The 17,157-nt window shown below is 31.1% G+C and overlaps 1 protein-coding gene across 1 annotated transcript in view; it reads left to right on the plus strand.

The window, feature by feature from the left end:
• LOC129232650 (centrosomal protein of 120 kDa-like) overlaps positions 1 to 17,157 on the plus strand; it is a 74,519-nt gene that overhangs the window by 34,760 nt on the left and 22,602 nt on the right. Inside the window, exons 11-15 of the mRNA XM_054866781.1 lie at positions 2,299 to 2,413; positions 3,302 to 3,366; positions 9,882 to 9,990; positions 11,272 to 11,403; positions 16,400 to 16,489. Of these exons, the coding sequence (XP_054722756.1) occupies positions 2,299 to 2,413; positions 3,302 to 3,366; positions 9,882 to 9,990; positions 11,272 to 11,403; positions 16,400 to 16,489 (511 nt within the window). The remainder of the gene's footprint in view (positions 1 to 2,298; positions 2,414 to 3,301; positions 3,367 to 9,881; positions 9,991 to 11,271; positions 11,404 to 16,399; positions 16,490 to 17,157) is intronic.

Raw genomic sequence — 17,157 nt, forward strand, 5'->3', positions numbered from 1 at the left:
GAGTAAGTGTTCAGCCGCTCTTCGAGTCTTACTGTTTCTATTTCGCTTTTAGTTTCAATGGTGTATTTTCGTAATCTAGCCGCCAGATATTTCCAAACATGCTCCATTAAGTTTAAATCTGGCGATTGAGGAGATATTTCTAAGTTTAAGGACAATTTTTGAGGCACCAAACGCAAACGTGTACTTCTTATCGTTATCTTGATAAAAACAAAGTTGTTTCCGATTACCAAATTCTGGGCGAATAGTTTAAAATTGTTTTTAAAAATATTTAAATGAACAGCATGACTCATTATTTCTTCTAAAAATTCTAAATTTCCAAGTCCTGATGCTGGTATGCACCCTCACACAAGAACACCTTCACCACCCTGATTAACTGATCCAGCTGTGTTCTTAAGATTAAATCCTTTCCGGTGGAAGAGATGTTTTTTTTCCTCCTGAGTTTGACTGCTCCTATGTTTGGTTCGCAGCTGTGGCTTTGGAAGGGTTCCTGTGAAAAAAAGGAAACGTGTGTGTGTATATGACTCAGAGTTGGGCAAATTTTAATTGCATAATCAATTAAAGATTAACAATTGATCAATTGTAATTGTGGAAAATTACAATTAACAATTAATTAGTTGTTAATTGTAGTTTACTACAGTAAACAATTAATTAATTGTTAATTGTAGTTTGCTACAATTAACGATTGTTGTGTGTCGATTGTTTTGTGAATTTTAATCAAAACTAACTTTTTAAAAAAAATTCTTTTTTGTATAATATATTGTACAGGCTATAGGTCTACCTGGGACATGGACACTGGAAGGGTACCATATTACTATCTATTTAAATACACATGTTAGCAACTAATAAAAGATCAATGTTCAACAGTAACTTTATTACGAGCAATAAATTATTTAGTGCAGCATATGACGTTTCTCAAAAAATCTTATGGCTCCAGCGAAATTTCCTCAGAAAATGTATATTTCAATTACAAATTCAAAAAACATTTTTTTCCTAATTTTTTTTTTATTAATAAATGTCAAAATAACATCTGAGAGAAATTTCAGAAATGTATCTTAATTAGTACATGATTTTAAAAAAAAAATAAAATAAAATAAAAACAGAACGGTCTCTGAGACCTCACGTCCCCTGTTATTATGTCCTTATTTCTCACCTCCCCTGTTATGGGTTAAACTAAAACAATGATTTACACAAACTTAAAACGCTTAATTAAAACACAAACATTTACGTGTGGAAAAAGCTAGCATAGATGAGACTAGTTCATGCGGCGAGCAAGCAATCGGCACTGAACGAAAATACGAAAATGGAAAAATACTTTGGACTCTGTACCCTGCGCTGTACCTATTGATACATAAAGTTAATTGTTAGTTTAAATTGTTTCATAAAACAATTTAAAAAAATTAATTGCAATTGTTTTAATTGTGAGAAACGATTAACATACATTAATCCAATTAAATTAATTGCAAAGTGCGATTAGTAGTTTAATTGCAATTACTTTTTTAGTCAAATAACAAGGCAATTGAAAAAATAGTTGATTAATGCCCAACACTGGTATGCATATATGAGTAACATAGGACTCAAAAAATTGTAAATGGAACTTTCACGTAAAAAGATTTGAAGGCTTGCAGTATAACTGCTCATTGAAACTATTATGGGTGCTTAATACGATTGATTTATGATACTTTGAGATAAAAGTATCTCATAGGTATTTTAATTTATTCGTAGTATTTGCATAATTATTCATGTGTGAGAAAGAAATTAAAATTAGGGTTTTTTTTTTCAACAGCTTTATGTAACGACTTCCAGGGTTTTTTTCGGGGGGGGGGGGATTAAGGATAAAAAATGTCGATTTTTCAATGTTTATTTTCCTAGATACATATCTTTTTAAACATAATAGCAACATTTGCATCCCCATTTGCATATCAGTTGGTCTCGATTAACGTTAAATAATCATAACAATGACTTATTCATTTTATAATAGCAAACGTTTTTTATCTTCCTTGAAATTTTGCATTATCAGTATCAACTTTTGAAAATGGTTTGTAGCATCATATATCATGATTTTCAGAGGTCACTATTTTCTATATGATATTGAGGACATGTATGATAATAACCTAATTAAAATACTTTCAGAAAAATGCCACTGCAAACTGAGTAAAACATTTTATCGTTTCACGTTGCCCCATATTTTCCTGTTTTTACTTTTGTTAACTAATATCTCTATTTCTCTCTCACTTTTTTTTTTTTTTTTGACGTTTTGCTGTGATGTGTGGACTAATTTTTCTCTTTCTTTTTCTACAGGACTCCACTTTTGTTAGAAGTTTTGCATCGGAAGAAAGGAAGCCAAGAACAACCTGTGGGTACAGCACGCGTGAATTTGTTCCAAGTTCTGGATGCTCCAGCACAGTCCACAACGGTAGGCTGTCGTTTATGCTAGAGTTTTTTTTTTAGTAGTTTTGTTTTTATTCCTACTTTTCCTTCTTTACCATTTAAAAAAATTAAGGCTCTGTTAAATCTTAATTCAACTAAGTCAAGTTTTAAACGTTGCTTTAATTCAAAAGTGGAGTTAAATTAAGATTCTCAAATGAAATTAAAATAAATATTACTTATAATAATATTTGTGAACTGCTCTTTAGAGAAAATATTAGTCACAAATTGTATAATGTGCACTAACTGTGTGTACAGTACAATCTCGAAAATACGGCAGAAAAGTTTTCAGACTTATTTTAAGCTAAGATTTTTTTCTTTTTTTGTCAAAGCTGTACAAACCTTTATGTGTGACATCTTCTTTTTCATCTGGTGTAAAGAGGAAATTCAGTGCAAAACTCTGGAAACCGGGAAAAAACTATTAGCAATACACATATATTTTGTGATAAAACAAGCTTAGAGATAGCTCCTGATTTTACATAAAGGAAAAAAAACTTTTTTTCATCAAGAGGGAGGGGGACTGCAATTCTAACCAGAAGTTAACACAAGTGTTAATTTTTCTCAAAATCGTACCCTAAATTTTTCGAAATCCCCATTCTGACCCCTATTGTATGAAATTACTCACGAAATGTATTAGCAATTGTCGAACAAGTTATTAAAACTCAATGGGAATATGTTGGGGTTTTTTTGACGTTCTACACTATTTGGGTAATAATTTCGGCGTGTCTCCATTTTTATTGCATGCATTTTTGATTTTATTCCACACGTTTAATGTTTTGTTTGGAGGGTTATTTTACAAGAAGTAGGCAATTCCCTTTTTTATCTTGTGTTGTTCATTCTGCCTTTTGGAACTCATTGCACAAATTCTGTCCAACAGGTGGAAAAAAAGCAAGGTATGTGCCGGATGTGCTCCTGCAAGGTAGTCGTCACATCACCCGAAGGGTAAATGCGTTTCTTTTATGTATTTCTAAACTAGCAGACTACATATATGTTTTTAAGTGGGAAATGTATTTTAATAATTGACATTAACATTGCAAGACCTGTAAATACCATCCCAATGGTTTCATGCAAGGGGGGTTGTGATCTGAAGTTTCCGAAAATTTTGGGTTTCCAAAAATTTTGTTCTGGCAACATTCTAAAACTGAAAAATTTTGTCAAAAAAAAAAACAAAAAAAAAACACTTTTACAATGTTTTTTTTGCAAATAATTTTTGTATGCATATTTGAAGAGTGTTTATGGAGGAGAAGGGAGGGGGTCCAGCTTCCGAAAACTTCACATTATTTTCAGAAAATTTAACTTGCACCCCTGGTTTCATGTTACATTTCCGGTCTTCACTATGTGCAACTGTTGCAGAACTTTTCTTCCAAGCAAACATGTTTCTAGTGTCGATATTTTATAACGTCTTCAAATAAGCAGACTTATAAATAAATGCTTTTGGCTTCTAAGATGGCCAACCCATTCTCTTAAAAATATCGGTGTGCTTTCAGTTATGCTTCTCTTATGCTCTGCTATCAGAAAAACAGAACAGAAAAAGTGACTTTTGTGGCGCCTTTTGATTTTGTAAAACAGTTGAATCTCCATTATATTGAACTTTCACATATTGAAATTTTCTATATATCGAAATCCCAGCAAATTTCCATGTTCATTACATAGAAAAATTGTTTCTATATATCGAAAAAATCTCTACATATCGAATTTAATTTTTTTTTTTTTTTTTTGAGACATCCGTATTTTTTTTTTCCTCTTTAGACTGTTTGTCTCATGAAAAATAAAGGTTTTGGAAATTATGTTCACTAAAGGTTGTTACGAAACTCATAAGGAATCTGTGGTTGAGGGGTGTGTAGATAGGTCGTTGTTCCGTTCTGGAGTTCTTCAATTCCCTCAAGTTTATTTCAAATCTTAGTTGTAACCAGTAACACTGTAAAATCAGTTTCAAGTTATCCCTTTTGTCTGTTGATTATCCCAGTCTTTTTCGCTTCAGTAAAAATCATTCAAGTTGAGTGGATTGGATTTTTACTTTTCTCTCAATTACATTGTCAAGACGAAAATCCCTAATGTTGCGGATCAAGTTAAATTGTCGCAGGATGAAGATGTATGAAAGCGCAAAAATGTAATTTCTGTAATTTTTTAATTATTAACTTTCATTTAATCCGATGATTGTTTAAATTAGAAATTGGGTTTTGTACATGAAAATTAGCTTTAATTTTTTAATGTTTTAGGAGATTTTTAGGATAAAATAAGATTGTTTCCACAAATCAAAATTTCTATATATCGAATTTTTTCCTGGAAATTTGCTACTTTGATATATGGAGGTCCTATTGTATTTTTTTTTTTTTTTTTTTTTTTTTGGGTTTTCTCTAACTTTGCAGTTTTGATTTAAGATCTATAAGCCTCCTTAAATAACATTATTATAAAATGATTAGTTACACTTACTAAACTTATAAACTCTTCCTTGTGCAATTCTTTAAAATATATTCTGTTTTATATAAAAAATCAGCTACATTACCATATGAAACAAAAGCATAATAAAATATGATATAGCATTTTACCACACAAAATTGTAGATTACTGCAGACTTATGTTTCCAGGGTTGCCACGCCACAGGGAAACCAGAAGAAACAGGGAAAACACAGGGAGCTAAAAAAAAAACAGGGAAAATTCAGGGAATTTTTAAATTTTCCTCAAAAACCTGGAAAGTGCAGGGAAATTAATTTTTTTTTTTAAACTGATGTAGCGAACATCAATGCTCAAATATATAAAATACCAAAAAATAAATAAATCAAAAGTAATAATAACAATGATTATATTAATGAAGTTCAGAAATAAAGTAAAATAAAAATTATAACTTTGTTTCTTTTTTTAAAATTAAATATGATAATTTTGATCATAAAAATAATTATTGTTTTATTTAATATGTATCTTCAATTTCATGCTAGTTTAATTTAGAGTGTATTAAATGAGTCGTCAATATTCATTGTTCTATTAACTTTTACACTTTTAGGTCCAAGTAATGATTCTTATTTATTTTCATTTGTTTATTTATTTATTTATTTATTTATTTATTTTTTATGGTAAAATTATCAAGATATTAATGTTCTTTTTCAAACATCAGTGTTCGGTTGTTTGTAATGTTTCATTTTCGTACAGGGAAAACACGGGGAATTTTTTTTTTCCGAAATTGAGTGGCAACCCTGGTTTCGGGATTTTAAGGAAATTAGGTTCAAGGGGTTTTTAATACTACAAAATGACAGCTTTGTCTTCATCCTAAACCTCACACTTAGCTGCATTGAAACAGGGGGTTCCTTTAACCTCGAAACACATGTTTGCAGTAATCAATCTGCAATTTTGTGCGAAAAAACTTTTCATTATCTTATTTTGCCAGCACAAATTTATACATTCAATTCTTAAAGGCATAATATTCTAGCTCCTGTCTTCTGTGAATAAGAAATCTCTGTTAACAAATAATCTAAATTCTCATTTAATTTTTATTAATGATTTCTTCTTGTAACTTCCTGTTTGTAAATCTGTCATAACATTTTAGTTTTCAGAAATGTTGCTTAAATAATGGGACCACTAACAATTATTATGTAGAAATTAGAGATAACAATGGTAAGTAGTGGCTGTTTATGTCAGAGTTATCATTATAAAGAACTGCGCACCTGCTGCTTTTGCACTGAATGAATTCACATTTAAGTACAGTATGTTCAACTGAGCATTTTATCAGTTATAAGTTGTTAAGTATAAAGGTATCTTTAACAATAGCTAAAAAGCTAAAGAAAAAATTCCAATCATTGAAAAAATTAATTTTATTTTTAAAAATCACAGTTTATTTTTAATTAATTATCAGGTTTCATTTTTGGAATCTGACTTTGCATTTTATTTTCTGTTCTGGTTTTTTCTGAAGTGAAAAGTATAATCTTCACATTGTGACAAAACATTTTTTTTTAACTTGTTAATGCCTGAAATGTACTTGTGTTATTTTTAGGATTTTAATTAAAAATATCATATTGGGAAAATTCAAGGAGTTGTAAAAAATGTAAAAGCAATCAATTCAAAAAAAACAAATCAAAATCGATTTAAACGTGTTGTAATCTGATTGAACTTGCTGAGAATAAATATTATACCATCTTGTAAAGCATGATTACTAAATTTAAGGAAAGTTTTTTTATCTTTTGACTTGACAGTTAACTTTTAACTTAAGTTACATTGAAAGAAAAAAGAAATTATGTCAACTAAATCATATTCAAAATATTTCTTTAAATTTAGATTTAAAAGGAGACTTTTTCATAATGAAGCATAAAAGTGCAAAATAATTTTGTAAAAAAAAAGTTATTCCTTTAAAAAGTTCTTAACCGCATTTAGTGATGTGGATTGGATAGTACTCAGTAAGTAGGTAAATATTTTTTGAGTATTTACCCGAGTTCTGAGTCTGAAATGATACCACGGTGACTGAATATTTATATTTAACTTTAAAAAAAGAGAGAACTTTGAAAATGCAAAAGTTTTTTGACATTTGATTAACCTCATGTTTTCTGATTGAATTTACAAAAAATAAATGAATAAATAAAGATGTCAGTCAAGTAAAACATGAAATAATTTTTGCTTTTGTGATAGGCATTTTAATAGTAATTATTATTTCAAAGTAAAATTAGCATTTTTTTTTTTTTTTTTTTTTTTTTTTGTTTGTTTGTTTGTTTTGCTACTTAATATATTTGGCCATTGATTTTTTAAAACTTCTGCTGACTTTACAGGCATATGTTTCGTTCTTCTGCGCATCAAGTTAATTTGCAATGCTACTTTAGACTTGTTTACGCCCTTTTTATTTTTCCTGCACATTCTTCTGCTTATCTCATGGCCATTATATCCCATAAATGTTTAGTTTACTGAGGTAAATCTTTTGAAGTTGGAACATTTAAAAGTCCTCTGTAAAAGGGTATAGCATCCTGTTCTGTTCTCAGGCTAATCAAGATCTAGGTATAAATCCTCATGCAAATCTATTTTCAACATGTGTCATAGCTTCTCATCAATCTGGACATTTTTTTCTTTTCAAAACAATATAAAATAAAATTGATATAATTTTTTTCGTTAAAAAATGAATGAAGTTGTTCTTTGCATTCAATGGAAAAATTTCAAGAGAACTTCAGACTAGATTTTTGTGCAGTCTGAGCATGAGTAGAAGAGATCAGTTTGCTCAGTTTTACAATTGCGAATAGTTTTATTATGGCTATGGAGTTGGAGGAAAACTGATCAATGTTTATGAAGTTAAAAAATTGTCAGAGAGGTTAAAATGGTTTAACTTTTTTTTTTTTGCTATCAATGTATTGAATATATACATGCAATATCATATCATCCATAAACTTGAAAATTGCCCGTCAAGGTATAACCAGGGTTGGCAAAAACCCGGGGTTTTTTTAAAAAAGCCCATGGACCCAGGGTTTTTTTTAAATAAAACCCAACTAAAGCTGGGTTTTTTAAAAGAAATGTGGGTTTTTTGTCTTTTTTTACGGGAAAGGTGGGGTACTCGTAGCATATTGTAGCATAAGTATATGGACAAAGCACAAAAATTGTCTTGATAAAAAAAGCTGGAAAATTCAGCGTTTTCTGAAGAAGGGTATAAAAGACGACAAAATTCAAGAATGGTAAAGTTTCAGATTTTTTTAGTTTCCATGATTACCAGCAGTTAAGGCAAAGTTACTTCTTCAGTGATAAAATCTATTGTTTATTTGTTCGTTTTTTATTGCGACATTTTTTTTTTTTATTTTACTTGATTGTATTTCATTTTGTTATGCAAAACTACTGTAGAACCTCAAGTAGTTTAAATCCCTTTTTACTGAATTCCAGCTTAATCAAGACATTTCTTTGAATTTTATGTTGCCTGTTTTTCTATTTCTGTGTACAGAGTAAGAAATATTAAACTTTTTCGTAAGATAATGAAAATACTGTACATAATATTCCGTTTTCTGTCCGACCATTTGTAAAACCTGTTAATTTCTAAAAAATATACCTTGTTTATTCGAGTTTTGTGACGTGTTGGTTTGCAGAAAATAATCCACATGAGAGCCTTTTAGCTAGAGTAGTTTCCTCTGTTCAATCTGCAAATACCGAGAAAATCTGACGGGACAGGACTTAGTCAAGATAATTTGAGTTCCTTATTGACCAGTTGAAGGAAAAAGTTGAATATATTTATTTAAAATCTTTGAAGCATTTTTCAATGCCCTTAAGAGTTACGAAAAACTATTAAAGTTCAAAATTCATTTTTTATGTCCATTGCCTATTGTGAAGAAGAAATAAAAAAGAAGTTTAAATTGTAAAAAAATTAAATTAATTATTTTTTTTTAAAAAGTTCCACAAAATTTTAAAAAACCCAAAAGTGGGCTAAATAATGGGTTTTTTTAAATGGGTTTTTTCAAAAAAACCCATTGGGTCCAACCCAATTGTGTCCAATCCGGCCAACCCTGGGTATAACAGGTGAAAATTGCTTCTACATTTGAACGAAGCCATTGCATGTTTGGTGATAGTTTGATACTTGAAATGGTAACCCTCACTCCAGTAGGTAGCGTTCGATGGTGACCGTTTTATCATTTCTTCAGTCTCACCAGTAAAACAATGAAGTGACCGGATCCAGATCAACCTTGTCACAATAAAGCCTTTCCCTGCATGTTAAACATGACCAAAACACATTATCAAATGGTCATGGCGCAAGTCTCAGTGTTGAAACTTGCGTGTCACTCGATCGGCGGCTATTATACATATGAGGATATGGATATTTTGTGGAAAGAGTACTTGGGAAAATAAATATCCTGTTCAGCACCCTTTTTGGCAATCACTCTTAAAAACGGGTGATTGTGTTTCGGTATTTTACCGAATTTCCGGTATTTTCGGACGTATTTCCGGTATTTTCATGTCCGAAAATACCGGAATTATGTTTTTTTTTTGTTATGCTTTTATCTCCCTACCTCCGCAATTTTTTTTTAATTATATAACACTCATCAAGTATACCTGCAAGAGCCTTAAGATGGACACCTATCCCTTAAGATGGACGAATGTCAAGATAATTTGTATAACACCAGCTCAAAAGTAACTTTGTAACCCATTAAAAATTTAATCAAACGTACACACAATATTTTGACTCAGAACTATTTAATACTATGGCAAAGGTGCACTTAAGTAATAGGGATTTACTTAAGTGATTACCCCCCCCCCCCCCCGTTCTCGCTTTGAAACTTTCAGGTATTTTTTGATGAACTCACAATCACCCCTGTAAAAATAAATACCCGCCTATTTTGCATTACTAACAGCATTGCATTTGACAAGACAGAGTATGAAAGTAAAGTAAAAATTGAGATTTCTATTCACATTTGCTGAAAGTATTGAATAATGTGACCAAATTTGGTTTTTTGTTTCTTTATTCAGCACTTAAATATTTTTAATATTAATTGTGGAGTTTATACTTTCAGGTATGAAATCGGTGAAATCTATGCCGCGATGACATTGATCGACTTCGGCCCCACCTCTGTTCTCTGTGACCGCCATTCCAACCAGCCGAACATTCCGTGTTTCCCTCAAGTGAGTGTTTAGTTCCAGGGGAGGGTCATGGGGGGTCATGACCACCCCACTAAACCGTCAACAATATTATCCGTCCACATTGTGTTCAAATAGTTTGTGAATAAAATGCAAACGAGTTCAGTGATCTTTTCAATTAATTATTTTTAAAAGTAAATATTTAAAATATTACTTCCTTTCATTATTTAATGAAGTTAATTAGTAACTTTATGCTTTACTAAGTGCCTTATTGACTGATTTGGTTCTTTTTATTGACCCCCAAGCTGTTTTAGAAATGTTTCATACCCATAGGTTCATTCAGGGGAGGGGTGTCATTCTTCCATGTGACCCCCCCCCCCTAAAATGGCAATCTGTATCCGCCCCTGTTTCTGTTTGTGTGATAAAATGGTATTTATTTGAAGAAAACTTGGGAACTTTTAGCTTTAATGTTTTGGTCAATTCCTTGCATGATGGAATGACATGTTTGATGGAGAAAAAAAGTTTTTGTGGCCGCAGTGAAATTATTTGTACTAAAACTGACATATTTTTTGTTGCATTTCATCGTTAATAATTAAAATATGAAATACAAAACAAGAAAATAATTTTCATTGCTATACTTTTTAATTTTTATGCCTTTTTTGCTTCGAGACAGAATGATATTTTTGTCGACTCGGCTTTTGGATTTCTCGAGTCAAGTGGAAATGGCTGCAAGTTTTGATCAATTCATTTAACTGATTTCATTTTCTTTTAACACCCTTTAATGAGAACATATATACCGTCGCCTCAGAGCAACAGTAAGATATCGAATCCCAGAAATAACACTAAGATATCTTACTGTTGCTCTGAGGCGACGATATATATATATTCATTATTTTAATGGATGACTACTTTAATGGTTCAGATATAACGATAAGAAACTTCATTTGAATAACTTTTTAAACATTGGATCAAAATGATTAAAGTTCATGTGTTGTGGCAGTTGTAATTGCAAAAAACGAAAATATCTTAAATGAATTTAAAAATGTATTGCACTTGGCTCATATAAAGTGACTTAAAAATTGTCATTTTTGTGGGATCAATCTACTGGTTTTTTTTTTGAAAACTTAACATTATTCCTTTTCCATACTCTACAGCAAAGCTTATGGTTCACATAGGGTTAAAACTAACTACCCGTAGCCCATTCAGTCCCAACTCTCATTCAGTGCAATTCTTCTACCTTTTATAACAAATTTAAATATACAGTACTGTAGGAAAATTTTGAAATGTTATGTGACTTAGTTAGCAAATGGTATCTCTGGATTTCAGGCTCAGAATTTCACCCCCCACTTTGAAATTCCCCTCTTGAGGCAGAATGGGCTGACCCAGGACGAGAGGCTACAGGCAGCGCTGGAGCTGGAACTGTGGCAGGAGAGGCAGAGAGAAATTTTCAGAGCGCAGGTAATGTCTTACACTCTCACTTATGTCAAAGGCGTCATTTAATTTTCGTGCCTTATAACACTAGACAATTTACTTAGTTCCTTATATTTTTCGGTATGTTAGTGACACTGGGCCTTATAGTGTGTACCCTATTTTCAGGTGTAAGCGCCACACCGGCCATTAGTGCCGAACCCAACATTAAACAACTTAAAAGCACAATCAGTAGTAAAGAATAAAATGCAAATGAAAGAAATATTTTTGATTAACGAAACTATGTATTCTATACTGTAAATATAATTTTTTTAACTTGGGAAGAGATATTTGTTGGTTATCCAGAGCGAGAGATGCGGACCTTCTCCTCAATGCCTTGCCAATGTCAAATTCTGGCCCAAGTAGCACAAAAATATCGATCGACGTAGAAACGACATAGTCGACGTTCGAATACCGAACAATAACGGATAAGGTTCTTGAAAGATATAGAACTATGTTGGAAGTATATTTTTTCGCCGATTTGATTTAAAAAGCCGTTGTTACTGCTTATTTCGACATTTGAAATCAGTTAATCATTATTAATAGTAACATTGTTAATTATATAGAAATCAGAAGCAAAATAAAAAAAATTGTGAACATCTAAAAACGTTTTATGTTAGAAAAGAATATTGAAACTGACTTTTTTTTTAACGTGACTGATGTACTTTTTATACTTTGATCGTTATGTTGAGCTTCCTGCCGGAAGCAGGACGATGTGGTGCCATCTATTGGTACATTTTCAACGTTTTTTTAAACTTGGATTTTTTTAACTTGAAAGAAAAAGACTGTATCCGCCTTACCCGGTATATGCAAAGTACTGGCAGTTTTTTTTCCTTTTTTTCTTGTATTCGCTGTGGCGCTTATTCCTGAAAATACAGTAACTCTTAAATCTGGGTTGAATTTTATTCATGTGCATTAAAATTAGTTTTACTTGCTAGTATAAAAGTTTTTCGGTACAATAATGCTTTTATATATATATATATATATATATATATATATATATATATATATATATATATTTCTAAAAAGTTATGTTAGCAACAGTATTTGTTTGCCAGTTTGTTTCTGTGAAGCATATAGTTCACAGTTTCTAAATATTAGATTTTTTCCAAAGTTGCTCTTTATTTTATTTATACTCTAGAAATCAGTTTTTTTCCCCCTGAAAAATCCTATTCTCTTCAAATAAAATTTTGTTTTGAAAAGCAGGTGTCAAATTCTGTAGATGAATTTATTTAAGATATAGATTCATTAAGATGAATTTTCATAATTAGCAACTCATTTGGTAAAAATCCATTTTTGTAAACTTGCCACACAGCACGTGCTTGCCAAATATTGCACTCGGTGTTTGAGATTTCAATGGTTGTGCACCTTGTAAACATTTCAATTAGTGTGAAAGTTGAGATTATTTTTTAAACGTATGTCACCTTAATCCAGCTTATTTTATTTTTTATTTTAGCAGTTAATTTTTCTTTTAAAACTGAATTTAAGTTATTAAATTATAGTAGTTTGATGGGGATTGTACTAAATTTAAGCGAATGAGCTCTTAATTGCTCAATTGTTCATTTGCAGTATTTTATATTTTTCCCATTTAAAGCTTTTTTTCTTTACAAATTTTTTTATTTATTTTTTGTGTGGAAAAAGGGTTTTGCATATATCTGTTGAAATCAGCATAAATTGAAGTTAGTTAAGGCCTGTTATTTTTTTTTTTATATTTTTTCAATAGGAAAAGATACAAAGCAATACAAATTAAAACTAGATATCAGAGGTGTCTATTTAGGTGATTAATTTCCCTCTCCTATTTTAGTCTTGGTATTCTCAGTGACGCAATTTTTTTAATTTTGAGTTCGGCAGCTGTGATACAGTGCAAGGAATAAAGTGTATTAGAAATTAGAGTGAGGGTTACAAGGAAACCCCTTCACTTTTTCCCCAAGTGAGATCCATTTTTAACCCCCAACACACAAAGGAAGGGGGTGACGTGTCTCTGTTTGTATCAGGGTTGGCAAAAACCCGGGTTTTTTTAAAAAAGCCCATGGACCCAGGGTTTTTTGGGTTTTTTTAAATAAAACCCAAAAAAAAACCCAACTAAAGTTGGGTTTTTTAAAATAAATGTGGTTTTTTTTGTCTTTTTTAGGGAAAATGTGGGGTACTTGTAGCATGAGTATAGGGACAAAGTGCAAAAATTGTCTTCGGGTAAAAAAAGCTGGAAAACTAGTTAAAATTCAGCGTTTTCTGAAGAAAAGTATAAAAGATGAAAAAACCCAAAAATGGTGAAGTTTCAGATTTTTTAATTTTCATTATTACCAACAGTTTATGCAAAGTCACTTCTCGAGTGATAAAATCTATTGTTTGTTTTTAATTACTACATTTTTTTTTGCATTTTACTTTATTGTATTTCATTTTGTTATGCAAAACTACTGTAGAACCTCAAGTAGTTTAAATCCCTTTTTACTGAATTCCAGCTTAATCAAGACATTTCTTTGAATTTTATGTCGCCTGTTTTTCTACTTCTGTGTTCTGTGTACAGAGTAAGAAATATTAAACTTTTTCGAAGATAATGAAAATACTGTACATCCTGTTCTGTTTTCTGTTGACCGTTTGAAAAATCTGTTAATTTCTAAAAAAATATACCTTGTGTTTATTCAAGATTTGTGACGCGTTGGTTAGCAGAAAATAATTCACATGAAAGCCTTTTAACTAAATTAATTTCCTCTGTACAATCTACAAATATTGAGAAAATCAGACGTGACAGGATTCGGTCAAGATAATTTGAGTTATTTATTGTCCAGTTAAAGAAAAAAGTTAAATACATTTATTTGAAATCTTTGAAGTATTTTTTTAATGCTGTTAAGAGTTAAGAAATACTATTAAAGTTCAAAATTCATTTTTTTGTGTTCATTGTCTGTGATGAAGAACAAATAAAAAAGAAGTTTTAATTGTAAAAGTATTTAAATTAATTAATGTTTTAAAAAACTTCTCAAAAAATTTAAAAAACCCAAAAGTGGGCTAAATAATGGGTTTTTTCAAAAAAAAACCCATTGGGTCCAACCCAATTGGGTCCAATTCAGTCAACCCTGGTTTGTATCTGTCTGTGGCGTTCCAGCGCCTAAACGGATGGACCGTTTTTGAAAAACTTTTTTTTGTTTGAAAGGAGAGTTGATCGAGAGTGTTCTTAGCTAGGTTGCGTCTTCAGATGACCCTAATTAGCGAAGATATTAATTAAAGACCTCTAAAAGGTTTCACAATTTTTGCAGTGAAAATATGTTTAAAAATTTTTTAATTTGGTGCCAAAATAAAGAGTTTTATTTTCCGCGTCTGATAGAATGTGTTTGGAACTTCCATGTTGTATAGGATTCAAATTATAACGCTTTTTAAAGCAGATTTTAAGTAAGGCTAAGCCTTTTTTTCAGTGATTAGCAACCGAATTCATTGTTGGCCGACAAGGAAATTAAAAGCAATCATTTTAAATTTTTATCTGCTGCCAGTTTCTATTTGTTGACAAATAAAATACTTGTCATTGATATTAATAGTATAAGGCTTTTAAAAGGATTTTCAATTTTCCTTCTTGATTCTACATTTGCGACCCAGTCGGGGGGTTTTAAAATTTTTAATTTTAGTTGCTTGCAGGGTTCGTACGGGTCATGGAAATCCTGGAAAGTCATGGGAAAAAAATAAGCCAATTTCAGACCTGGAAAAGTCATGGAAAATTGAAATTTTCATTGAAAGTCATGGAAATTAATTTCAAGTCATGGAAAAATGTCCTGAACAAAGAGAAAGTAACAGTAACTGAGGGAGCATTAGAAATCTTGAGTGATTTAACAGTATAGCTCATAAAAGCTATTAAAAGTGGAAAATTGAACGATCCCAAAATCAAATCTGAATTTTGAAATCTCATTGCATCCACTTCTATAGCAGCCGCTTGCCTTTTTATGCAATGTGATTTTACTGCTTGGACATCACTTATTTTTAATTTGCTGTTATTTTCAGCATTTCTTATGTTTCATATTCTGTAGTAGCAAAATTTACGTTCTTAGTTTTGCCCCGCCCATTCAAAAAAAATGCAATTCAATTGCATCCGAGTTCGATTCCATCACTCATAGGAACTTTATTATTAAATTTATCAGAGTTTATCTTAATTTGTTGAAGGTTTGAGAAAATAAAGATATTTAGTCAGGCGATAGAATACAGAAAAAGAGGAATTATAATTCTCTAAAACAGTAGTGTCCGACATACCGGCTGCAAAACTAATCCATGCCACCCACTGCTACGTTCAATGTCATTAATCAAACATGTTCTGGAATTTCTGAACCTAATAATTTATATGCATTTGAAAATGTGCAAAGAAGTAAACAAAACAAGTATACTTTTGAAACAAAAGATTGATTCATAGCTGAATGGTTTTTTCAATAAAGATGTGGTTTAGAAACATAAAAAACAAAACTATGTGGTTTTACTTTAAAGAACCAAAATACTGTCATGTGGATGATTAAATGCACTGTTGACACTAAAAGGCAACTTTAGAAGCAAATTTATTAAAACTTAGTGATGACTCATTCAACCTTTGCCCCATTCAATATCATTCTGCCTGTTTATAAAAAAAATATCAGACATTTAAGCATCACCATATTTGTTCCACTGCATTTTAACTTTACTTAAATTTATGATGAAGACAAATAAGAATAGTTTAGTTTTTTAAGTGTACACTTACTTTTTTTTCATTATGAGTAAGTGCTTCAATGAGACTGTGGCATTCCATGTAAACGTTTTGATAATGCTCATTTCCAAAAATTAGCAAGTTTGAGATTAAATAGTGCTATTCTCTTTGTGTAATGAGGTCATGAAAAAGTCTTGGAAAAGTCATGGAATTTTTTCATCCAAATAGAGTACGAACCCTGTGCTTGTTACTCTTTCTACTTGTTCTAAAGTACTTGTTAGTCTCAAAACTGCAAATGTGTTACTCTTGTGTCAAGTTTGATTTGCTTTTTTCCAGCTGAAAGACAAAGAAATGCAGTATCTTTCTGTTCTCACTACCGAATGGAAGCAGAGAGATATGGAACGAGAGCTGATGCTGCAGAGAAAAGTAAGCACCTGAAAATGAAACGGACAAAAATGACATACTGTAAAATCCCGAAAGTAACCCCCCTATCGATCATAGCCCCCCCCCCCTTTTTGTGGAAAGTGAATTCACTTTAAAATCCTGAATATACCCCCCTTCCCTTCACCTGAAAATTTTCCGATCATCTTCATTTGCCACTCCCTCCAAAAAAAGAAGGATAACATTTTCTGCTTTATTTGGAAGGCATTTACAAAGGTTTAGTTTCCCCCTTCATGTGCAGTTTTGCTTTTCTAAAAAAAAGAAAGAAAGAAAACACAATGGTTTGAAAAAAAAGAAAAAAAAATGGTCTCCTCGGTTTATTCTTCCAAAATGTCTAGACTCCTTTTGATGCAAGGGCGCCTTTTTTTTTTGTTCATATGTATTACAAAAGAAATTTATACGATTGTACTGCTTTTAATTCATTTTGGAAGGAACATTTTTGTTCTGACTAGTGAAACTGAACGATCTTCAACACGGCGCCATTTTGAAAACGTGACTCCATTTTGGAAACGTGTTGCTTAAAAAGTAGCGCAAAACTTAAAAATAACCATATTAAAAGGAGAAATAATGTAATTGAACGAGTTTAGGATCATCAGAAATTTAAATTTTACTAAATCGAGTGAGAGATGTCTGTATTTGTGTTCGTGAACTTT

This window comes from Uloborus diversus, unplaced genomic scaffold (assembly GCF_026930045.1).
Source record: "Uloborus diversus isolate 005 unplaced genomic scaffold, Udiv.v.3.1 scaffold_13, whole genome shotgun sequence".
NCBI lineage: Eukaryota > Metazoa > Arthropoda > Arachnida > Araneae > Uloboridae > Uloborus > Uloborus diversus.